At 43.0% G+C, this 26282-nt stretch overlaps 1 protein-coding gene across 1 annotated transcript; it reads right to left on the minus strand.

The window, feature by feature from the left end:
* Positions 1-1064: 1064 nt before the first annotated feature.
* Positions 1065-26044, minus strand: crb1 (crumbs cell polarity complex component 1). Its single transcript, XM_049587361.1, has 13 exons — positions 25766-26044; positions 21452-21688; positions 19571-19766; positions 19245-19384; positions 18115-18294; positions 15672-16637; positions 13980-14527; positions 13654-13819; positions 10523-11465; positions 9776-9820; positions 8955-9077; positions 7439-7565; positions 1065-1696 (listed from the first exon to the last, which is right to left on the minus strand). The coding sequence occupies exons 1-13, from the start codon at positions 25839-25841 to the stop codon at positions 1478-1480; spliced, it is 3966 nt and encodes a 1321-aa protein (XP_049443318.1). The 5' UTR covers positions 25842-26044; the 3' UTR covers positions 1065-1477.
* Positions 26045-26282: the final 238 nt, after the last annotated feature.

Here is a 26282-nt window from a genome sequence, read left to right on the forward strand (position 1 = left end):
CTGCAGAAGAGGGCACAATGAGATGACATAATTAAAAGAGCACTAGTCAAACCTGAAATGAAGGAAAACAATGGATGTATAATGACAGAGAGCACATCTGACAATGGCAAAATATAACAATAATAATAATAATATTACAGCTATGTTCTTGGAAGAGTTCTGGTAGCAGCATTGTGTGAATACATAAGCTGTTATTATCTTAAAAGTTTTTACGTAACCTTTATTAAACCAGGAAGTCCCGCTGAGATTGAAAATCTCTTTAACATGAGAGACCTGGCCGAGGTAGCAGCAGATCAAAACATTTGAAATGCAACAAATACAATATAAACACAGAAATCCACGTCTCTGTCACCACATTCTTTATGATGCCCTTAAATTTAGTGATGGGTATTAAGTGTTTCTAATTTTAGATCTTTTTGGAGATTTCCATGTCAGAGGTGCAGAGTAGGAGAATGCAGTTTTCCCCAGATCTGTTAAAACCTGTGATACATTAAAAAGCAACCACCTGGAGGAGCGTGGCTGGGAACTACCAGAGCTGACACACAGAAGGGTGCAGAGGAAGGCCGTCCTAAAAGCCATCCAGGAGAGCCTGCAGTGGCCTCTGTGATGATGGTACATCACGACTGAATGTCATCATCTATTTGCTGGAACTATTTCATTGCAATTTCATCCTTGTATTGTTTGTTTCCTTTGTTATGTTGTTGTTGTTCTTTGTAAAGCATCTGAGCATCCAGAAAAGTGCTCTATAAATCCAGTGTCTTATTATAATTATTAATATTAGGCACAAGTTTCTTTCCAAGAGTAAAAACTTTTTTGTGACATTCCAAGCTGTTTTCTTCTTTTGGCGTTTCCACTAAGGTTTTTTTTTATGCCCAAATTGAAAATGTGCAAAAAGAGGTGGATGGACACGCACCAACTGTTAGCAGCAGCTTACACACCCATACTGGTTTTGATAATTTTATGGAATTAGTTGACAATAAGAAAAATACAGACTAATACCAGCCTCATCCTTTAATTGAGAAACTGTCTGACTGCTTGTTTCCGGATGAGGCTATGAGCTGTGTTTGTGCGTCCCTAATTCTGATCAGATTTTCTTTTCGAGTGCTCACCAGGTCCATCAATCCTAAAAGATATGGATCAGACACAAAGATGTGACAGACTCAATATGTTCTGAACTCAAATCTTTGCATGCAGATGGATGTACTGCTGGGTGCTGAAGCCAGGTGCAAAACATCGCAGGAAGATGGATGAAGCACTGGGATGTATGATTACACAAAAATGGTGTCACAAGATCTCATAGAGTCTTTCAGCATGTGAGGAAAGACTGCTGTAATGTCAAAGGAAGTTATTGTGAAGAGAAGACTATGTTTACATGCAGGCTGCAGAAGTTACACATCCATTATAAGGTGTGTTTCTAACATCAGCTCCGTCATCGCTACAGTAACCACGTTCCACCCTGCATGTAAACACAGTCTTCTCATATGAGTCTCTCCATAGGTGGAGGCTGAGTGATGCTCCACATCTCCACCCGGGATCCCTCCTTCTCCTGCCGGCTCGGACTGTAGGTGCCGTGGGTGGCACGGCGATTTAGCGCCACCACCAGGCTGACGGAGGTAAGGATGAGAACCAGCAGCAGGATGACAGACACCAGACTGATGGATAGTAGGAGGTCAGAGGTCAAACCCTCAGAGGTCAACTGGAGGGAAAGAGACACAAACAAGTGTTTTTGGTTTAAAGAAGCTCGTGCACACGATACATTGTTTATTTCTGTCTCTCTCTCTCACACACACACACACACACACACACACACACTTCTCCTCTCCTCTCCTCACTGCTTTACACTACACCAGGCGCTCCACGCGAGCTGCCAAAGTGCTGATGGATGTGTTTCCCAGCTCAGCAGGTGGGTTGCGACCACCAGGAGCCTCGAGTTGCTGCGGACTGAAACCTCCCTCCGTCTGCCGCCTCTCTCGCAGTTTGGCAACGGCCAGCGCCAGCCCCAGCATCACCACTATCGCCAAGCCAACCAGACACGGTGCCAGCACGGCAGCCACCCGCGAGCTGTATGGAGCACGCTCCGTCTGTGGAGGATCACACACACACACACACACACAAACACACACATACACGCAAGATGCTGCCTGATGATGCCATTAGCATATACACCACCACAAACACACTCACACACCAAAAATAGCTCACACAGACACACACATGATTCTTATCGAGCAGGAAGAAAAGCTGCTTTACATGAAGCGTTTTAATGACTTGTGAAACCTGTTAAGATTCATTTTTAACTTACAGCCCCATAGCCCTTTGATCATCACACACACACTCACACACACACACACACACACACAAGCAACTTCAATACCGCCCAGAAACAAAATTACCCGGCATGCAAACAAACACATTTCTGACCTCGCAAGTCAAACCCAGAGAATCAAAGCTTCCAGTGCAGCCGGTGAATGATTGTTAACATTCATTAACCAGCAGCTGAAGACAGAGCGGCAGATGCACTTACATCAGTAGTTCTGCTTGGTGTGATAGTGGTGACACTCTGAGTGACTGCTGCAAGGTTACCAACAGCAACAACAGCTGTAAGTATCACTCCATTACACTTCAAATTTCAGCTGACACCGTCTTCATTACTAAAGCCTCTTACAGAACTTGTCAGGTAGCACAAGACTATGCAAAAAAAAAAATCTCAGAAGTCAGCAAACTTTACACTGAGCAATCAACATGGAAACATAATTCTCATAAAAATACAACCATCCATATCCTGAGGCAAAAAATAACTTATGCACTCATGCTCGACGCTGCAGACATTACACTTTCTTTCCCTTGCTACAGGTTCTTTGTTGACTCCTGGAAAGTGCTTACCTGTCACTGCAGCACAGTTGGCTGTCAGAGTGAGTGTGACACAAGCGAGCCGGAGCAGCCTGCAGCCAGGACCCGCCATCAGTCACCGACTGCCACACACACAGACACGGGAATGTCTAACTAACCAGTCTCTGAGGTACAAGGCAGGGCCACCCTGAAGCCTCAGCAGAGCAGCTACACACACCGAGACGGCAGCAATGCTTCCCTGCTGTCAGCACTATCAACCTGCTCTGTGTGTGTGTGTGTGTGTGTGTGTGTGTGTGCCTGGCAGATAAGCTGCCCTCATACGTTTCTGTGAAGCAGACTGAACTTCTGTGAATGCCACCAGCTCTCTGCTGAAACTGCACTTCAGCGCCAGATGCTGCTTTTTTCGCTGGCGAAGCACAATTCTCCCTCTCTGCTGCTCTCACTCTCTCAAAGGATGGCCACATCAGTGCCGACACTGAGAAACTGCTTCCCATTTCCTCCCCCCCCTTTCCTCACCATTAGGGCTACCTGTGCTGGCAAAGGACACGCACACACACATGCACACACACTTGAAAAAACAACATGGAAGGGAGGGAGCAAGTGTATGAGAGAGAGAGGAGGAAAACTGACATGGTCAAAAGGAACATGGCGGGATTTTCTCCCATTCACCCACAATAGCTGTTGTGAGGTCGGGCAGTGATGATGGGTGATAAGGCCTGGGATTGACATAAAGGCTCTGTGCGGTCCAGTCAACTTCTTCCACACCAAACTCAGAAAGCTATTTCTGTATTAAAGGATAGGTTCTCATTTTTCAAATCTGCGTTCAAACAATTGCCATGTGCCCATATGGCTATTGAAACTGGGTTGTCCTTGCTGTAATCATTCCTCCTTTACATACCGGCCACTAAAAGAACCCTTCCTAATGTCTTTCCAGTGTATGTGATGGGGGACAAAATCTACAGCCCTCAATCTGTGCAAAGATGCATTCAAAAGCTTATCTGAAGCTACTATGACGCTTCTGCTGTCCAAGTTAGACAAATGGAGTGGCTGTCTTCCAAAGTTCCAGTGTTCTGGTACAAAAGTCCATCTTTATATCACCATCCTTACACAAAGAGGTAATTATATATCATCTTTTTATAATCAGAAGGAAATGTGCATCTGCTCATGGATGAGAGGCTTGTGCTCATGACAGCGTGAGATGTAGGTGTCGTGCCATAACTCTCAAGGCCCATTATTCCGAAACCCAAATATGCTGAAAAAGGTCCCATTGGACCAAAATCCCATTTGTCCAACAGCCAGTTATCCCTGCACTCTCTGTAGTTAGAGTTATTCATGGCCTGTAATCAGTCAGCCCTGCTGCGATATTGTTTATACCTACTGTGGAGAAAACAAGACCCACCCTTCTCTGCCTATGATTGGCCTACCTGGATATTCTTTCCCTAACCAATCTCATTCCTCATGTCTAAACCTAACCAATCCAACCAACGAAAGCAACAGGTACTAGCCAATCAGAGGCAGAGTAGGGCAGGTCAGACCATCGACATACTAGGGAAAAAATGAGTACCTGGGAAGGTCCAATGATTTCTTTGGGTAAGTGTGTTTTTTTGGGGGGGAATGGGCCCTTGGAGCAATGGGAGTTTATCATTGGGATAACAGGCTGTCCAATCATTGGGCTTTTGGTCCAATGGGACATTTTCAGACTATTGAGTTTTCTGAATAATGAGAAAGAAGGCGGCTGTGACTCAGAGGTAGAGCGGGTTGTCCACCAATCGAAAAATCAGCGGTTCGATCCCTGGCTCCTTTGTCGAAGTATCCTTGAGCAAGATACTGAACCCCAAATTGCTCCCAATGGCTGCTCCATTGGGGTGTGAGTGTGTTATACTGAGTAGCAGGTGGCACATTGTATGGTAGCCTCGGCCACCAGTGGATTGTGGATGTGTGTGTTAATGGGTGAATGTGACTCGTAGTGTAAAAAGCACTTTGAGTGGTTGGATGACTAGAAAGTCGCTATACAAATGCAGGTCCATTTACCATTAATGACGTCCTTCTCAGCTGAGCTGTATCGTTAGGTAGCTCAGTGGAGCTAGGTGAGCTAGCTGTGGATGCACGCTTCACTCTGCGTGGTGATACAGTTGACGGGTGTAGCTTGGTAGAAAGAAAATCTGTACTGTATGAGACTGCTCACAACAAGGACTATAGATTATCTTGAGTAACCAGGTCAAAGAGATTGTGTAGAGTTTCTTAAATATATTTTTTTGCTGCTTTTAGCATCACAAGCTGAGTGCCATCTAGTTCCATTATATTCAAGAGAAGGCAGATATCTCTACGGCTGATATCTCCAACACTCTGCAGCTCACACCAAAACAATCCAGATGGATAAATAGCTCTACAGGTAAGAGGAAAAATATGTATTTTTGATTTTTGGGTGAAGTGTCCCTTTAAAAGAGAAAAGAGCCAACCCCAAACTGTTGCCTACCCCACACCATGAAAACAGCCTTTGACCAACAGAACACTCAAGTATAGGAACAGAAGTGTCCAACTACTGACGCACTGTGCGTTTGCTCACTGTGTGTTTATGAACTCAGGCTATTCTGGGATCTACTCACACTACATCTTGTTAAGACAGATCAAGTGTCTATGTTTGGTGTCACGGTAGCCACCTGACTTCGACCTCTGCTCTGTTACACACAAACACACACTGATACACAGTTAGCGAATCAATAAAGGGATTTGTACAGCAGTTAACCTTCAGCTGAAGTTCGTCTAGAGGAGAAAACTGAGGAAAGAAATTGGAATGCAAAGTGTTTGGTTATGGAAGAGAATAATTAGTTGAGAGAGATGAAAAGAGGACAGCAGACAGACAAAGATATGATAAGTTTGTTTTTTTATTTGACAACAACAACAAAGACAGAGACAGAGAGTGGGTTTAAACCGAGACAGGACATGAGGACAGAATGTGATGAAGTAAAGACAGACAAACAAGACATTACTGTCGTACATGGATCATCCAGCATGAAGTCAGCACAGTGAGACGAAAAGACAGACGAAGACACAAATCAAGTCCATGAGGAACAGACAGAGCGTTATGAAATGTTGACCACAACAGTAAGCACGGTGAATGTTGATGGGTACCGTTCAAACAGAGCCGCAGAGAATTTTAGGCTTAAAATATCTTTGCCCCACTCAGGAAGGTTTAGAGACAGAAAACTTCTTCTTTGGGTACAAAACAACACACGGCAGTAAGTCAGTCAGTCAGTCACCACAGTGCTCTGAACGCACGTCAAGAACAAAGGGAGACATCTTGTCGTCTTCTAGCCCCTCCAGGTGCCTTTGTAGCTACAACACTGTTTTTGATAGTTCACACGCTCATCCGTATGGAGCTCCCAAAATCCAGTTCAGACAAGACTGACAGGTTATTTTCAATGAGACACATTATAAATAAAACATATTCTATAATGTTTTTCGCTGCATCAAAAAGTGCTTCATCCTTCCCTGTAGACCACAGTTACTGTCCTACGGTTATCTGATTAATCAGTCAGTCAGTTAATTCCCAGCAACTTCATTAATAGATTAAAATTTCAAGTGATCTTTGAAGCTAACATTCCCTAATTTCCTTTTGACCTCTTTAAATTTTGGACTATAGACTGAATCATGTTTGTTTACAGTAACTTCCAGGTAGAAAAAACCCCTGCGTCATGTACAGAAAACGAAATGCAATATCAAGTGTTTTCTATATTTAGAATATTTTCACGGCTTTACCTTGCCATCAGACAAACCTTTCTGAACTAAAGCCGTTATCTCAAAACCACCTGACTCCCTTCACAAAAATCTTACTTTGCAGAACACAGGAGTTGCTGGTCTACCGCTGCCTCCATCAGTTAGTGTGTCAGATAAAGTGGTGATGATATTCCAAATATAGTGTACACTTCAAGTGATTTTGATTTCTTTCGGAAGGTCTTTTTAGGTGGCTAAATTATGCTTTTCTGTGGCCCTCATCCATAGCAGTTCAATGCTCAGCATCCATCATCAAGAATAAAAATGAGCTTCAGTTGCAGCCCTAAACTGTATTTTGTCTGTGTTGGCTTTGCAAGAAATCATTACATCTGTGATCTACAGCTACTTAAATAAGTACATTCAATTAAGTCACATAAATATCTATACTTAATAAGGTGCTTCTGAAGACCAAAGTATTGTTATAAGGCACAGAAACAGCTCTGTGGTATCGTTAACCTGACGTCAAACTAGAGAAAACCCTAATGTGTGCAGTGTGCTGTCATAAATACCTGATCCCCTGTGCTCTGTATGGGAAACCACCGGTCATTCTCATCTTGTATCATCAATCAATCACCCATACACGTCCAATGACAAACTTGCAAACCACACTCTGCACCCACTTTCTCAAACAGTCCCAAAGCCAAGTGCAGACACACACGCCAGCACACACACACACACACACACACACACACATTCAGTCGTTGCCCCCCCAGTCCACCTCTGGCTCATCGTCCAGCCTGAGAATGAGGTAGGAGAGCAGCTGGAAGAGGTTCTGCCACAGCAGCACAGCCACGTAAAAGTAAATGTCGCTTACGTCCGTCTGGCACGTGTCTCCAGCGTAGCTCATGTCGCACACGCACACAAACTTGTTGATGAGGTTGCGGCAGTAGCCTCCATTTAGACAGGGGTTAGACTTGCACTCGTCCACCTCCTGCTCACACCTACAGAGACAGAATCAGAGTTCAGTCAGTCAGGGACAAGTGTGAAGGAAGTGATGAATTTAGTTCAGGGTCTAGTGTGTAGGATATAGTGGTATCTAACAGTTAGGTAGATGTGAAACTTCTCCAGCGTGCCAAGCACAGATAATAACCGTGGTGGCCCAATCTACAGCCAGTGTTTGATTTGTTCATTCTGGGCCACTGTGGAAACAACATGGCAGACTCCATGGATTAGGACCCGCTCCCTATGTAGATATAAACAGCTCATTCTAAGGTAATGACAACACAACTATTCTTATTTTCAGGTGATTATAAATGAATGAAAACGTCGTTATAAATATTAAGTACAAATGGCAACTGCCAGGGCTGAAAAATGAAGCCAACACTTATGTCCAAAAAACTGCAGTTCTTTGAATGGCCACTTGAGGCTGGCTCCAAAAACCAGTCCATCCCCATACACAAAAATGTTAAATGGCCGAATTCACTGCAGAAATAAACATGTTTGCAAAATGCTCCAAAAATGAATTTGGTCTCTATAACCAATTCTCCCCTTCATGACAACTGTAAATGGGGTGATTCTTTTTACATAAGTCAGCTATTAAAGTCACACATAATTAAGGATGGGCCGCTTTATATGACAGACTGTCTGCCGATAGTGTCCTCAGCTTCTCAGTCAGATCCACCTCTCAATCCTCCACAGCACCAGCCTCTCGCCCAAATATGGCGACTTCTGGCGCTAGAAAACCAAGATAGAGACGACCGAAATGCCAAACTTGAGACTTCAAAATAGGAATCCACAAACCAATGTGTGATGTTATGGTGGCTACATCCGTTATTTTTATAGTCTATAATTATATACCATTTCTGCCATTAGATGCCCCTTAATCCAACACACTGGACCTTTGAGTCAATAATTTGTGGTTCCCAACTGGTCTAGCCACGAGGTCCAGATTTCTCTTCAGTCATCAGTTCAAGGTCCGCACAGTTTAATAGATTCAACATCATACTTGACCATGTGTCAGGATATAATGACCCTCTGTGCACCTGCATGAATATGATTGGATGTTACTAGTCAGCTGGTGAATGAGTCACTGAATTAAACAGTCAAGGCCAATGAGCTATTGCACGTGATACAAACACTGACAGCCAATCAAAATTCATCCAGCATGCAGGGCGTGCCAGGCACTGCTGTTCACACAACATCATCGTTCATCAGTGTGGATGCTCACATTCTTATAGCTATCTTGGTGTGGACAGCCCTTTATGCTATGCTTCGTAGATAAATCGGGGGATGGCAGTACAATTTGTCTCAATATCTCAGTCTGCTTTAGATCCATTTGACTTATATTTACAGGTTTTATTCAAAAATATTGGTATCTTTCTCTTTCCTACCGGTGTCCAATGAAGCCAGGTGGACAGTCACAGGACAGCTCTCGGTCAGTGCAGTTGCCTCCATTGAAGCAGGTGTAGTTTCTTGTGTCATCGCCGCACACAGAAACAGGCAGCTTGGGCCGTCTGGTAGGGAGACATTCAGACATGCGAGAGAGTAAATACGTGTGTTGTTTGTGTTTTATTTAAAGCTGTAGTATCGGAGGTATTGAGGCATTCAGCAGGTCATGTGCAGCAGAGTCTGACGTCTGCCGGAAGCAGAAGGATCAGCCAGGCAGGAGCAGTATTGTTCGGCTTCCTGCAGCTCCCCACAGGGGAGACAAAGAGGCTTAGGAGGGGACCAGGATAATAAGATTAAAGACCTCTGGCAACTATTCACCAGCAGGAGGTCAAATCACATGTACAGGAATGAAGAAGCCAACCATTTCTCTTTGGCCTCTACAACCTCCTGTTTGCCTGAAGCACAGCAGCTCTGTTCCAAAATATTATTTATCTGATGGCAACTCGAAATCCATCCCTCAATGGTTACAAATACAGGCTGTTTTTTATGATTTTGGAAAGCGTACCATTTTTGTAGGTGAAGTTTTAATTTAGACGCCAGGAATCATTTTTGAACCCAGCTGTCACTCATCTGAAACAGTGTGTATCTCACTTTAAGACAAACAATGTCACAGGGAGCGTTAATATTAGCTTTGCTTGGCATTTTGTTGCACACAGTCGAACACACACAAAAAAAAAAACATTGTACATGACATTTGAGAGACGAATATCTAACAGGAAACAAATAGCGAACACCTGAGAAATAGAAAAAAAAACCTACTTACACATTTCTGACAACAATGTACCATGGAATCTCTTCAATGCGCTCACTGGAGAGGAACAGAAAGAAAGACGGGGAGAGGCGGCAGAGAGAGACACAAACAAGAGACACAAACAAAAAGAAGTCATTTTGATGAAAACTTTACAGCGTAGATGTTCCCAGTAAAGGGAGATGTGCAGCTTGTCTTAGCGAGACACTTGCAAAGATTTTTTTCCTTGTGCAAAAGAGGCAAAATGCAAGAGGCTGTGTGTTTACAGGATAAATGCTCGGAGGCGTTCCCCTGCTGGTTCTCCGAGGCAAACGGTAGATGACAGGGGAAAGAAACTGGCGCTGAACCACAGAGCCTTGTGTAGTGAGACACCACAGCAGACTGAGGCCTTTTCTGGCTGACACTAGAATAGAAATGGAGCATCTGAGACGCTCACTGCAGGCGTGGTTGAAATGCTGAACAGAGGCAGCGATGTGGAGACATTTACATTGAAGGATTCTTGTTTTTTGTTGTGCTGCGGTCCCTTGTTTGTGCAATTTGGAGCACTTATTTGTGTATTTTGTGTTAACTAACTAACTAAGCTCTTAAAACTGTTCACAGAAGAGCAAACTCATTTTTGGGGCATGAAGTATTTATTATGCCAACGTTTTCTTTTCTGTTGTCAGTCTATATTTCACACAAGCCTTTTGCACTCACAATAAAGTGACAGTGTTTATTCTGTTGTCCTGCTTTTCTGTTTGTCTGGCAAACACTTGAACTTACTTGCAAAGGGGTCCAGTGTAGTTCTCAGGGCAGAGGCAGGCGTACCTGTCCGGCCCGTGCAGACAGGTGCCTCCGTGGGCACACAGGTGGTTTTCACACATATCCACCTCCTCATCACAGTCCACACCTGCGTAGCCAAACTCACAGGTGCACTCGTAGGTCAGCCCTTTCACGCTGCAGTTGCCGTGAACGCAGGGACTAGAGGCGCAGGTGTTGGTGAAGAAGCCGCAGCGTCTCCCTGCCCACCCTGCTGCACAGCTACAGTTGTAGGTGTTGAAGAGGTCCTGGCACTCCCCTCCGTTCAGGCAGGGGTTGGGCTCACACACGGACGCCCCGCTGCAGCCGAGGATCGGTGGCTGCAGCGATGTCTGGATGAACTGCTCCTTCTGCAGGCGGGGCAGGTTCACATCAGAGGAGCTGAAGTAAGGCAGGGCAATGCCACCCACCTCTACTGTGCCCAGGCACCCAGTCAGGGACCACCCAGCATCAGGGGCCAGGCCCCCTAAGAAGATGTCCACCCCCTGCCTGAGGAAGTTAAGGTTGCCTCCTTGGCTACTGGAAGTGCTGGCTTCCTCTATTTCTTCATCCACCACCAGAGTCCACCGGGAAGTTTCTGCCCACGGCGCTGACATAAACAGGTGGATGCTGTGCCACTCACCATCACTAACACTCCTCCTGCTGCTGAGACTGACTGTGGACGCACCTGTCTCTCCTTCCTCCTCCTCTCTGTTGTCTACAGTGGTGCTCTGGAGCTCCATGAAGAGGAAACCATCCTGGACGGAGAGTATGACGAATGCCGAGCCATTCTCTGCATGGAGTATAGCTGTGTTGCGCTTTCGTGTGCGTAGGTTTAGGGAGAGGTTGGTTAGATTACGGGTAATGTGTCCGTTGCCCCGGTAGGACAGCACGGTGCTGTCATTCAGGAACGTTGCATTGGAGTAGCCTGGGAGATTAGAGAAAACATCTGTCATGTATATTTGTTTACACATTTGGACACTTACCTTTCCATCATATGGCTTCTTGTTTTTGATTGGCTTTACGCTAGGCATTAGGCAATCTAAGGATTACAAAATAAAACAGGCGTTATGACAGCATGGCATTTGGCTGTTTGATAACACTACAATCCTTTTAGGCAACTACATGAGGTCATTTGTTGGAAATACCCACAAGGAGCAGGTATCCTCGATGAATTAATCACCTAACATGGGGTGGCGTACAGGACAGATGGGCAACATGGCAATTCATCACTAATCCTAGCAAAAAAGGATAAGCTGGCCTCAAGCCAATCCTGCTTTACAGAGCACATAGACTATACTGTGTGGGCAGATTGAGGCCAGGGTATAACCAACCATGTTGTATCACCTGTTACATGGTGGCCAATTAAGTCAATAATGACCAATTCCACAAACGAGGTCAAAGATTAGGTAACATACATATAATGTGAGTCTGAGAGGTAAACAACTCTATGTCTGGGTTCAAGGGCTTTTATGTAACTAAGAAACTGTGTCAAGGAGAAAGAGACGACACACTTTACAACTGATGACACAGACAAAAGTGAGCTTAGTGTTACGGTGCTTTAAATCCAGCCTCATTGATACTATTAAATATTGGTGGGCAATGACTGCTTGTATAACAACAAAAAAAGTTCCATCTTACTGGGCTTAAATTAAATCTTGAAATGTAACTGTCATCACATTAACATGACTCATATGTGATGAAGTAATGATAAAAATCTAATCTATAGCATGAAGTTTTTAACCCTTACATTTCCTTTCATGCTTTACATAACAGATTAAGATGTAATCTGACAGTTATTACACTATCAGGCACTAGACAATTTCTAAACTCTGCTCTCATAACCAGAGCTGCTGGCTTGGACTTGAGTCTGACTGTGTTTTGGACTGGTAAAACCTATGTAAAAAACTATGTAAAAAATATTACCACAAATTTGATCATGAAACAAACACCAGTTTATTTTGGAAGGATATTAATAAAGTTTATTTAGATGGATGGGAAAAGTTTATTGAAGCCAAGAGGTGGTGAGAAAAGATATGAAGCCTAACTTAAAACAGTGACTGGTGTCTATTATTATCTCTTCAAGGATGCCTTTTGTGTCAACTTGTGCTTGTTGCGGCTCAGCTAGTTTGGAATGCTGTTATACCAATATGAAATTTCTTCTGTATGACTATTTGTCCCTGTGTTGTGTGAGGTACATTGTTTAGTTGTTTGTATCTGTTGTATTTGTTTTTTGTGATGATGGAGTGATACTGTTCATTTGCGTATTGGCTGTGTTGTATGTAATCACCACCTGCATACACTGAGCTCCTCTTCTAAATGCAAAAATTGAAAAAAGGAAAAGAAAAGAAAATGATAAATAATTAGTAGTAATCATGAGAAAGAAAAATGAATAAAAAATAATAATAAAAAACAAAAGAAAAATGTCCCCACTAAGGGATCACATCACTCCAAAAAAATAAAAATAAAAATTGATTGTGTTAAATTGCTTTTTTTTTTAACGCTAGTGTTGTTTAAATGTGGCTTTAAGAGTTGCAGCATGAGTTATCATAGCTTTGTCTTTTTCATTTGTTTTTATTTTTTTTTTTAAATTTTTTGTTATTTATTTTACTTTCATTTTGTTCAGTTACGTTTTTGTTTATTTATTCATTATTAATGTTTAGTTTTGATTTAGTTTTTATTAGTTTCAGTATTAGTTTATTATTATCATTATTATTATTATTATTATTATTACAATATTATTTGTCAGGAACAAAATTTAAGAGGTTCTGAATAGGTCTTACAATACAAACACAAACACTTTGTGAAGGCAGTCAGCTGACAGTCATGTAGACATCCCAGTCTGAATCAATATGCACCAATGTGTCATCATCGTTGTTGTGTTGACAAATTGGGCCAAATTGACAGACTGAAACTAAAGACCCTCCCTGTATGTTTTTATTTTGTTTTAGTTAGTTTTTTCCCCACTAGTTTAGTTTTAGGGAACTATAATAAGCTTGTCCACTTAAATTGGACTTCATTGGTTTCAAATGACTTGAGAAACAACCTGTATGTGTCTAAGACGTCTTACATTAACACCTCTGCTTGTACCTGTTGAAATTTTGGATGCCACTTACATTCATATCCCTGGTTCAGCATCCTGCACTCTGAGTCCATGGGGCAAGGTGACAGCTCACACCACCTGACCTCTTCACAGCGCCGCCCTGCTGTGCTGGGAGGGCAGGTGCAGGTGAAGTCGTCCCACATGGAATAGCACATCCCGCCGTTTAGACAAGGGTTTCTCTGAGGAGGAGGAATTGATACACGAGTTTACTTTTACCAAGTAATGTCTGATTTCCTTGAAATAAATATGAGATTTATCTCATCTCTTTCTGCATTTCTTAAACCCTGAAAATAAATCAGTTACCAAATATTATTAAAAGGAAGCTTTGTATTTACTCACACTGCAGGCGTCGTCCCCAGAGCATCCAGCTGTCACGTTTTCCATGAACACCAGAGGATAATATTTCACTAAGGTGTCTGTCCCAAAGAACTGCAGCCTCCTGTCGTTGATCCTCAGGTCCTGGATACAGCCTTTAAAATATCCACCAAACTCTGAGGCCGTGTCCAACAGACTTCCCACATACACAGTATCTCCAGCTTGGACATCGACTGTCCTGACTTCCACATCACCCTGTTCCTGAGCTGCTACATACAGCGCCATACGACCCTCCGCCACCTCTACACTCACAAAATGGACTTCCCCGTCATCGATCGCACTCTCAGCCTTTAGGCTCTCAGAGTTATCCAGCTGAACTGCGACCCTGCCGTCCTCCAGCCACATGTGCAGGTAAGGGCTGCTGCTGTTGCTGGCCAGCGCCAGGAGGAGTCCATTGGGCCTCCGTGTCCGCAGGAAGAGGGAGATGGACAGGTTGTGACCCAGATGGTCGGTGACAGTGAATGCTGCATAACTCTGAGAGTCCTCGTTCCCAAAGCGTGCAGGCACATGTTCTGCAAAAAAGGGAAACGAGATTAGACGACAAAATGTGGCTGGGTGTCAACATTAGGAATAAAATCTTCATATATCCCTGCTTGGCCACAATGCATGACCGCAGGGGTCTTCAGCATCTGGGGTGATGTGCAGCACGGGGCCATGGGTTGGAATTGAGCCCGTGGCAGCAAGGTCAAGGCCTTTATACATTGGGAGCGCCTGCTCTACTGGGTGCCCTACCAAATTTTAATGTTTGAAAGAAAAATCAAGAAATGAATCAAGAAAATTAATCAAAAAGTATAATTTTGCTATTAAACAAGCATTATGATAGATTTGTGTTTTTGCAGAACCTACTATCTGAAGGAAAAGACACTGAAGCAGTTAACGTTGAGGGTTATAGATAAACGGGCACTGGAAGAGGAAATTTAAGCAGCCTCCAGCCCCCATGTTCTGTGTGTCTGTGTTTACTGTCAGCACTTTCCACTGTGGGCTGGTCAAATTAAACAGTAGGCAGGACACTGAGAACACACACAAGCCACAGCAGCGGACACACAGTGACGAGACAAAAAAATGTTCATGTGTGTGGATATTTCAAGTGTGTAGGTGTGTGTATTTGTGCGCCTGTGAGTAAATGTGTGTAATCAGTAATCTGCTTTGATAGACTCAAGAGTCTATAGATATCCTGAGTGGAAAAACTGAAACATTCAATATTTACAGGGGAAACTTGAGTAACTAATGCAAACTACAACTTTTTCATTCATTTTTTCTATTGCATTGAACGCAGAATTCAACAGTCTGGTGTTTCCTTGCATGTGCTATGTATTTCCAAAATAGAATTCCTTATATCCTTAATCCAGTGCGTCAGATAAGAGGATCTCTGCTTCTGTCCTTTACTGTGGTGTTTGATTAGCCTCATCTCTACTCCCTTAACTTCTCTTAGACAGCAGCAACTGAGGATGTTATCTAATTACCCACTTAAGAAATTTGATGAGAATGACCTGATGCTCTTTCCTCCAATCTTAATTAATCTGGTGATTTTAAGGCTTAAAGGCTCTGGTGAGTCTCATATCTGCTTCTGGTGATCAGCTATCACTGTGTTGCTGCTGTCTGACTGTCCAATTTCACCACCTGCTGAAGTCTATTATTTCACAGCTGTAAACATACCCTCCTCGCAATCCTGCCCCTTATAAGGCCTCGGACATCGGCACTGGTAGCTCTGCCACAGGTTGACACACTGTCCTCTGTTTTGGCAAGGCACGTCCAGGCAGTGGTCCCTGTGGCTGCAGCCAGGGGACACATTCACAGCAGAGTCACTCAGCCATTCCTCAGGGACGATGAGCTGCCAGTCCACAAACACATCCCGCATGCAGCCAATAAATGCTGGAACTGGAGAGTCCTCGCTGTGGCCATTTGAGTCCTGAAGCACTCCTCCAATGTAAGTGTTCTGAGGAGGTGACACCAGCCTGGCCAGGGTGCTTTGGACTGGGGCCACAGTGTGGCACGACTGGCTCCCACAGCTTCCAGCATCATCCAAGAGTGTCAGACTGAGCACCCAGTTTCCGAGCACAGCCTCTACAGAATGCCACTCTCCATCTGTGACATTGTGTGGTAGCTCCAGGACCTGGCTTGGGCTTTCTGCTTCAGGCCCAGCAGAGGCCTCCTTCCTCAGCATGAGACGAAGCCGCCCTTCGTCCAGCTCCAGGCTCAGCAGCAGCCCCCTGCTGTTCCGCTGGAACAGCAACGCTCTGGGCAGAATAGTCTTGAAGCTGAGAGTGATGTTGCAGGACACTGCAGCATCCACCAGGGGACTCTGCAGCAGCAGGTAGCCTCTCCGTTCAAAGGAGAAGGTGGTGGGGGTCGTACAGAGGGGTCCAGTGTGCCCAGGTACACAGGAACAGGTGTATCCATGAGTCCGATCCAACAGGAATGGATAGCAGGAGCCTTGGTTCTGGCATTCATGCCCCTCACAGCCCACTAGCCTCACATCACAGTTTACACCTCCATAGAGGACGCCATCCTGACTCTGTTTGTGACAGTGGCAAGTATAGCCTCCAATGTGGCTCTCACACCTGCCTCCATTCTGGCAGGGACTGGGGTCACACTGGTCTATCACCTCCTGGCAGAGGGAACCTGTTAGCAGAAGAAAAGTCAAATCAAGACACAAACTCTCTTAAACTTTGTTACTGCTGCCACTAAAAGAACCCAAAACATGACTGCACATGTAAATTATGTACTGTGGACTGTTTCTAATTATTATGCTCACTGAACAGGGAATTACTGACGTTATTCCCTGTTCAGTGGTTTTGTAAGCAATAGACTTGTCTGCTGGGCATTTATTACAAACAAGCCACATTCATACACCTGTACTTAGTTATTATGCAGGCAAGTTACATAATGATGGCAAGTGAGAAAAACACTGGACTTGTGCCCAATTTTTTTCTCCCCTTTTCCTCCAAGTTTTCTCAACACCTGCTCTTATGTCTGTTTTTTAAATAATTATTTTGTTGCCTTGAATACTCATGTCAAGTCAGGTTAACCTCATCTGAGGCCAAACTGTTGGGTACTAGTTCTCTACGCTGGTAGTGAGTTTTATTCTCTTCACCACCTAGACACCAGTATGCCCAACAATACATGTCCATGTATTTTCCTCTTTACATTGTCTGCTTGTGTTTGTCTACAGAAATCTTTTATGTGTTGCTATGCTATGGATGTTATCAGCATCTGAATTATCTACTTGAAACAAATGGTTAGATTTAAAAGCTAAAATGAAAGGAATGTCCAGGCACTTTGTCATATAAGTTCTGCACTAAAACACAATGCCACTGTAGAAAAATGCTGTAACAACAGGTGGCTGATGGCAGAAGTTAAGACACACGAACACAGGAATTTAATACCTATTATGTAATACCTACAATGCATATCCATTCATACAAAAATGTTTTCTGATATTACCTGTTCCAAGCAACAAAATCCCCCAAATCCATGGTGCAGATGTCCACATCATGCCGTCACTTTTTGCCCCAGGATATCCCTAAACTTGTCTAGCTGCACCATATTAGATTGTGTGTGTGCATGCCATCCCAGTGGAGGTCTACTCCTTGTCTACTTCTCTACAACCACATAGGGCTGAGTGGCTCCAGTCAGGAGACCGGCAAAGCCAGATCCTGGGGATTAGACTAATGCTATTTGGCCACCTTACTGAGTCAATGCCACAGCCACTGGCAGAGAGTCAATTTTTAGAACACAACTCTCAGCAGGCAACAGCTCACAGTCTTACCTACATTGTTGGATCAAATCTTGTGTAAGCAGGAAAACTAGGATTTCTGATTTTGCAACTGAGAGTTGTGTTGGGTCCAGTTAAGCAACAACATGTTTTTCACTCAAAGTTATTTTGTTATTGTTGTTATACAATCATGTAATATGTGGAGTAATTTATAATATAGGCCTATATTTTGAGTAATAGCAAAACATTCCCATTTTTAATTTATCCTTTCACCCTTCTGATGCTCCAAACTGAACATGCTCATTCCCCTGATCAAACACCTGACTGCACACACTGTCAGACCTGTGTGGGACATAATGAATTTGGTCAATCAGAATAAATTACCTGTAGCTCCAACACAGTTGCAGATGTAGCCTGCAGCATTCTGCGGGTCATAGTGTTCAGGCAGCACAGGCTCGATGCCATACAGATTGGGCCATGATCTCTCAATGCAGCTGCCTCCATGCATGCAGGGGTTGCTGCCACACTCATTGATGTCAATTTCACACTGACGCCCCTCAAACCCTGGAATGAAGAGAATGAGACCGTGTTTCAGGTGAAGATGAAGATTGACAGCACCTATGACATCCTTTGTAGATTGAGTAAAAGAGTCAGAAATTTAAAAATAAGCTTGATCATGGAGTCCAGATTCAGCACTTGTTTCAGTCTTGTTTGTGCAATCATGTTTTTTTTTTCTAATCTTAGAGATACTTCAAAAACATGATCTGTGTTAACTTTTAAAGACACAGAGACCATGTTACACACCTTCATCTCATCACGCTCAGATTACTGCAACAGCCTCTTTACTTGTGTGAACTGAAAATATATTAACTGACACCAGACTGTACAGATGCCAGGCTTTTAACAAGAACCAAGAGACAGGATCACATCACTCTTGTTTTAGCCTCTCTGTACTGGCTCCCAGTAGTTTTAGAAAAGAATTTTAAGATCTTACTTATTACTTTTAAGGCACTTCATGGCCTCTCTCTCAGCTATATGTCTGAACCCTCAGTAGGCGCTGCGATGTACTTCAGAATCTTCAGGCAGAAGTCTTTTGTCTGTTTCCGAGGAGCTAAAGCCTAACGGGGACAGAGCATTTGCAGTCAGGGTCTGAGGGTTTGGAATGATCTGTCGGAGGAAACCAGGTCAGCTGAGTCAGTGATCTCTTTTAGGTCCCTTCTTAAAACATAGCTACTTTCATTGGAGAGCCTTTCCTGATTTTACTTCCTTTGTTTTATACACGAATTCTTTTTAATCTGTTTCTTTCAAACTTCGCTGATTGACTCCCTTGCCTTGTGAAGCACTTTGTAATGCTTCTTCTTCTTATTTTTTATTATTATTGTTCTCTATTTGCATTTTTCCTCATCTCTCACCCTCGCCTCCATTTGTTTTCTTCTGTGTCTCTTGACCTTTACAAAAACTCCTTTAAAAACCTGTGACTCAGAAATACTGAGCAAGAAAGGTGTTTCATATACCTGGCCAGCATTCACAGCTGTAGTTACCCTGGTTGTCCTTGCAGATGGCGCTGTTGAAGCATGGTTCAGAGTGGCATGGTGGTAGTGGTGTCTCACAGTGTCTGCCAGTGAAGGCTGTGTGAGAGCAGTCACAGCTGTAGCTGAGATAATCAAAGATTCAGAAGTCACATGAATGAGATTATTTACAGTATTTCCTCCAGTCTGTGTTTACAGGCGTAAAACTTGAAATATTTAAGGGATCTGTAATATACAAAGCAATTCTGTGTTTCTAAATTTGGCAAGAGCTACAATTTCTTAGTCTCAGTGACTGGAGCTGGGCCACTTACTCATTCACCCCATCTATACACAGAGCCCCATTCTGGCATGGCTGCTCTTGGCACTCGTCAATGTTGATTTCGCATCGGTGTCCTTGGTAACCGGGCAGGCAGGTGCAAGTGAAGCCGCCGACGTAGCCATGGCAACTGCCGCCACTGAGACATGGCTGTGATTGACACTCGTCAATCAGGACCTCACAAGTGGCCCCTGTGAACATCAAAGCAGGACAGATGTCAGAGGGCGAGTACGCCTGATACACAGAGTGAGGGCAGGGGGCAAAAATGAACGAGGCTTTCATGTGTACTGGCTGTGATCAAGCGTGGATTGCTCTTTTATCTCACAGAGAGGCTTCCGCAGATGTTTGCAATTCTAAAAACAGTCCATTGTATACAATATATCTTCAAATGTATCCCTGCACTACACAAAAATCCTGTTATCTTCCTGGAATTGAGATAAAGATGACGAGAATGAAAGTTTAACATGAATAAATACAAGACATGATGCAGACTGCTGTAAACCACATGAAAAATGAAACAGGTGACACTGAATCTGTCTCTTTGCCTACGTCATCATGCAATCAGGCTTCTTTCAGCAGATTTATTCATGGGGGTTTAGCAAGCTTATCTATTCTTTATTTAAATGGGTGGATTTTGTAAGATTTGAAACATAAAAGGCAATAACATAAAAATAAGATCCAGACATGATGCAGGATGGAAATTCAGAATAAATACAAGAGATTATATTCAAATAAGAGATTAAATGAATCATCACATTTGATGTAGTGGGTTAGGTTTTCAAAGTTATCCTTTACTGCTCCAGATTACTTTAAATTAATCATAACTCATATTGAACACTCACTTAGCCTAACCCTAACCTTATTCAACATTTTACACACTTTTTTAAAATTCAACTAAAACAGAGGTTAGACATTTACATATGTATAACTGTTATTTTCTCTAATGATCTAAAATGGCCAATAGTAACCATAAATATTTTATCACAAAGCCATCTGTTATTTTAGGACTAAACTGACAGAATCTCGCTCTTAAAGTTAGTTTGGATATTTTGAAGTGAGGTTGTATGAGGCACTTATCCATAGTCAGTGTATTACATACAGTAGTTTGCAGTCAGTGCGCCCCCAGTTTGGAGAAGCAGACAGGAATACTGACACAGAACGTACTACAGTGAATAGAGGTCAGCAATAAAACAGATTTTAGCCACCTAAAAAAAGTTCAACCTTAAACACTCGATGTCTGTCTAAGTGTTTGCTATACTGAAAGTATTTTTGCTGCTTAAGCTTTCTGCCAGAAAGCAATTTCCATTGGGGTACTGAAGTTCTTATATCGCTTTGATTAAGGGCAGAGTCAATTTAACATGGCTGGACACAGGAGGTGCTGCTCTACTACTGCCTAGATCCATTATTTTTATTGTGTTATTATATGACTTTGGCATTTAAAAGGATTATTTTGAGCACAAATTAACTGACTGAGACGGTAGACCAGTGGCTTCCGTGTTCAGTGAGCTAATCACAGTTTTTGTCAATGGAGTCTGGTAGCTTTGAAGTGAGCATAGGTGTGAACTGAAGCTGTTAACAGCTTCCCAGGTGACATGGGCTGTCTGAAAGAAGGTAAAGCAGTGAAAATATTCTCAATATAGCATACACTTAAACCGATATGGATTTTTAGGTGGCTAAAATACATTTTGTTGCTGACCCCCATCCACAGCAATACATTGCTTAGCTTTCATTTCGACACTCCTGACCTTTCTCCAGACTGACAGACACTTACTGTAGGTATAAAACTGACTATGGATGAACACCTCATACAACCCCACAATCAGAACTGTCCCTTTAAGATGCTCTTGGGGTACCCAACACTGTTCTTTGGACTCACCAGTGTACCCAGGAGAACACAGACAGGAGAACCTGCCCACTTTGTCCACACATGTGGCCCCGTTCCTGCAGGGCTGTGAAGCACACTCATTCACATCAATCTGGCAGTGAGCACCTTGGAACCCCGGCACACAGAAGCACGAGTAGCTGTCCCCGCGGGTTCGGCATATCGCCCTGTTTTGGCAGGGGTTTGGAGAGCACTGGTCCACCGGTGAAGGCAGTTTGTCAGGAGATGCACCTATGGACAGATCACAGTTTCAAACATTGATATCACAGAACTTCGTTGCTCTGGGTACTTAGGCTGTGCAGATAAATAAAACCAGAATTTTCATTCATTCTGATGAAAAATATTTGCAGTATGCTACTTCTTTGGTTCTTTTAATCTAGGAGCAGAATATAAGTTTGTTACAACTAAAAGCCAATTAGTGAGTTATGAGGTAATATATCATACTTTATAACATCTAGTTGTGTCTTTATTAATGTAAAAATGATTTAATTAGATTAGATTACAAAAGTTGCTCCCTATAGGCAGGGCAAACTTCTCAATAAGCTATATTACTTGTTTTTTTCATCTGCACTACGTAACAGTAGTTTCCATTAGTACACAACGACAGAGCAGAAATGCTCTTGATTGCTAATTTAGTCTGATCATGTCTGGCACGAGGCTCTTTTCTTTCTGTTAAGCTTTGATAAAAACAATCTGTCTAGCAGCTGTCAGTACAAGGACTTAAAATTTAAGGGCCTCTCAAGGCGTCATGGTTGGTTTCCATAGAAACCAATTCCACTGTTTGTCTTCAGCGCTCAATCTATTTCCATGGTGACTGCATCCGACCAAAGATTGGAGGCATTTACTCCTTTACACTTCATGGTGTGTTTCAATCAGCAGGGCCATGTTGCCAGAGCTCCAGGTTTACATCTCATTTCAGTCAACACTCACTACACATACTAATCAGAGGATCAGCGCTTGATCCTCCTCAGTAGCAACAGTGAAAGCAATAATTGTCATACTATGTACGACTTAATTATGTGGGGCTTGAACGTTGTTTTCTGTTTAAAGATTTAAGATATTGTTCATGGAAATGTCACTCAAGTTAAATCACATTTTACTTTTATACTTTTTGCCGTTAAATAGCTGTTTTTGTCATTTTGGTTCTCACTTTTTCATAATCTTTAATTTAAGGCACATAAAAAAGCGACACATTATACTGCATTTAAAGTATTCTCATCTCATCGTAAACATAGCATTACTGTGCTATAGCTTTCATATTAACACCAATAGAAATGCGGTTTAAAAAAATACGTAGAGTCAGCCCATATGGTCTGAACTTTAAGATGGTATTTTCTATAATCTTGACAGCTATTTTTTTAAATCTCATGCATTTTTAGGATAGTCTGAACAAATGTTCTTAACTTTTTGGACATCTTTAAATTCTTCCTAAGTTTCTTAAGTGCGCAGGATGACAGTATCACCTAAAAATTATGCATCTGGTTGTTCCAACACTTCAATGAACCTATTTCATGCTTACACTGAGTAAAAAAAAAACAAACAAAAAAAACAAAAAAAAAACCCCAACTCCAATAGAAAAGTTCCTTACAGAAATCAAACTGGGAATGACACTAAAAAAGTAATCAGAGTATACCCAGTACTCCTCTCAAATATCCCAAACTAAAGCTTACAAATAAAGAAGAAATGGGAGATGGAAATGAACTTAGACATATCACCAGACACCTGGAGGAAAATTTGTGGTGAGGCACATTTGACGACTAATTCCAATATCTGGCGAGAGTTTAAATGGAAAGTAATAGCAAGATATTTCTGGACCCCACCAGTAACAGCAAAGTGGGCTCCATCTATCTCAGACAGGTGCTGGAGAATGTGTGGCCCACAAACTGGAAACCACATTCATATTTTTTGGTCCTGCCCCAAGTTAAGCAACTTTTGGATCAATGTCTCTTAGATGCCCTGAGAGCGGTGTTCCATCAAAATATTCCCAAAGATCCAAGGGTGATTCTCCTCATAACAGTCCCTGATGGGTTTGAGAACCTTGATCAAATGTATCACAATTAGATGGTTGAATCCTGAACCTCCAACGAACAACATCTGGATCAAAAAACAATGAGAACTGTATGAGATGGAACAAATCACATATGCAAGGTTGCAAAGACCAAAATTTAGAAAGATGTGCACTTGAACATTTAACCAGGATAAATGTTACTGCAGCTGAAAATTTTGTACAATGCTCAAAGTACTAGGTCCTACGTGAGCTGTAAGAACGTATTACTTGTAAAGAATGCTGGAGTTCCATTTCCATCCACTTATCCAGGGCTGGGTTGTGGGGGCAGCAGGCTGAGCAATGCACTCAAGACGTCCCTCTCCCCAGCAACATTTTCCAGTTCGTACCCAGAGGCGTACCCAGACCAGATGAGATATATAATCCCTCCAGCGTGTTCTGCATCTGCCCCGGGGCCTCCTACCAGTTGCACATGCTGGGACGTCAATGTCTTTCATATACTTGATATCTTAAAACTTATAACTTTGTTATTGAACTAGATGATCGAATAAAGACATACCCATGAGTTAGTCAGGCAAGATCCAGAAGATTAAAGTTTGACTGTAATCTAAAACCCAAACTTCTTGCGAACCTAAACCCTATGATGCTGCATTGCCGTCTTCACTCTTCCTGACCCTTCCTCCTTCCTCATTGTCTCAATGTCTACCAGGAGACTTGTCCCTTACAACTCTCACATACACAAGAAAACATCAAAGACAAGTAGCTACCATGAGGCATCTCAAAATTGCCATGTTCCAGGCAGAACAAATGGGACCAGCTCAGAGACAACAATCCTCGTAATCCAAGGAATGTGCATAAGGGAGCACAGGGGCATGGTGCCACAAAAGGGAGGCTTCAAATCAGATGAACAAGTGATGCCTGTATTAGATGATAATCAGAATGCACCGCATATCTAAAAGCCTTGAAAATGTGTCTTGCACAAATATTCAACATCATTATGAAGCTAAGGGGCCACAGTTGTAGCCACGCTGATATGAACAGAGATATTCCAAAAATATTCCTCACAGATGATAATTGTGCGCTGTAATCATGGCTCAAGAGCACAATCAGGCTGAGTGCAGACTATAAAGGCATAGAAGAGAGCAATTACACTTGGTGCTCCATCTTCACCAACTCAGGGACCAATCTTCTGTCATTGGCGAGGGTCAATCAATTTCACAGACAGTCGGCAGGGTACTGCAAGAGCAGCTTAAACATGTCTAGACTTGGACTTGGAAGTATGGGCCAAGTGTCCTGGGGGTGTGATGGAGATGGTGATGCTCGACCATATGCTGATATTAGCTCTCATTACATCAAGGATCAGGCAGTATGTTCAGACCAGATTAGAGCACATGTTGCAGCAGTATCTTATGTCCATGTATTTTTTTAGGGTAAACGTATGATTGTTTCTTTACTGAATCCACTGGTTTTCCAGTATTCCCCTGAGGCACAGTTCAGAGGAATCAGAGCCAGGCCTGTTGCCTATTTGAGACACAGCTCCGGCCAACTGCACATCCCCTCCCACAACATGTAAGGCTTTTTTCAAATGCAAATTACTTCTGAGGGTCTTTGTTTGGTCCTATCTGGAGGCCCTCGAATGTCACATGTGGGGCACCTGACAGATACATGCTGCCGGTGTATCTGTCTGTTTGTTTCAGCGTTGATAAGAGGACATGTTATTGTGTGGTGTTTTGTAGAGCCCCAGAGACATTCAGTGCCTTCCCCCTTTTGTCCCGTCACTTGTCCACACCCCCCCGACCACCCAATCCTCACACCCCTTCATGGGTCACTACACTGCCCCCCATTGTTAGATTTCTTTTTGTCCTTAGAAAATATCTAGTAATCACTATGGGCAATGATGTCAGCTCTCACGGTCTTAATTAATATTCAAAGCATGGAGTGGTTAAAATGCAAGCCAAATACAAGACTCAGATTCAGAACTCAGAAGCTGGTAATAATCTGTACACTTCTGTTCTACTTAATTTCAAGGATTGAGGAAACTTTTCCAATAATAAAGCCTTGATGAAATAAACACTTTAAATTGGTGTTGCACTCTCAGGCATGAGAAACGCATCTTGCATGAAGGGATGCAACTCATGCAAGTGCCCAAAAAGCCCTATGAATCAACTCCTACATATGACATAGCACTGGTTATTAGTTAACTACAGAAGTGTGTGATGATCATGCAGCTACAGCATCACAAACAAGTAAATAGTGCCTGAAAACTTAACTCAGAGCCCACGTGAAAAGAAGCAGCCACTTACCATCTATCACCAACAGTGATGAGATGAGAACTGTGCATGCAAGTAATTCAAAAGTGTGATAGCGAGTTAAATCCATTATAGTGACGGGGAATCATTCTGATCGTCGTGTTGAAGTCTTGTCGTACACGAAGCTCTCTACTCCTGCCTCTGCCTACCGCGACTCATCTGTTGTCAAATCCAGATCCACTTGATGCACACTTCTCCTCCTGATGGAGCACCATCAAGAGCCCCCATCACACATGAGACAAGAAAAGACCATCGCGAGGCGTCCAACAGGCTACACACACACACACACACACACCCGAGCCGAGCAGTGACGGAGTACATGGGGGGGAGTTACAGCCCTGCACAGACAGAGGGGTAACTGCTGTTAAGGGACAGTTCAGTATCACAGCAAAGGGTTTAGATAGCCTGCTTATAAGGAAGCCCGCCCACAGAAATGAAAGGCCCCTGAAAAGGCAGGGGCAATGGTTGAATACCAAAAAACAAACAAACAAACAAAAAAAAACCCTATCAT

The sequence above is a fragment of the Epinephelus fuscoguttatus genome, linkage group LG10 (genome assembly GCF_011397635.1).
Source record: "Epinephelus fuscoguttatus linkage group LG10, E.fuscoguttatus.final_Chr_v1".
In the NCBI taxonomy this organism is placed as follows: Eukaryota; Metazoa; Chordata; class Actinopteri; order Perciformes; family Serranidae; genus Epinephelus; species Epinephelus fuscoguttatus.

Bases quoted from the DNA above. Each gene is read 5' to 3' on its own strand.
- crb1 (XM_049587361.1), bottom strand. From the start codon at position 25,841: ATGGATTTAACTCGCTATCACACTTTTGAATTACTTGCATGCACAGTT. The intron at 18,295-19,244 runs GTATATGAAACA...TCTTCATTCCAG, and splicing joins CAGCTGTGAATGCTGGCCAG to GGTTTGAGGGGCGTCAGTGT. The intron at 1,697-7,438 runs GTAAGCGACATT...CTTTCCCTCCAG, and splicing joins GAGACACGTGCCAGACGGAC to TTGACCTCTGAGGGTTTGAC.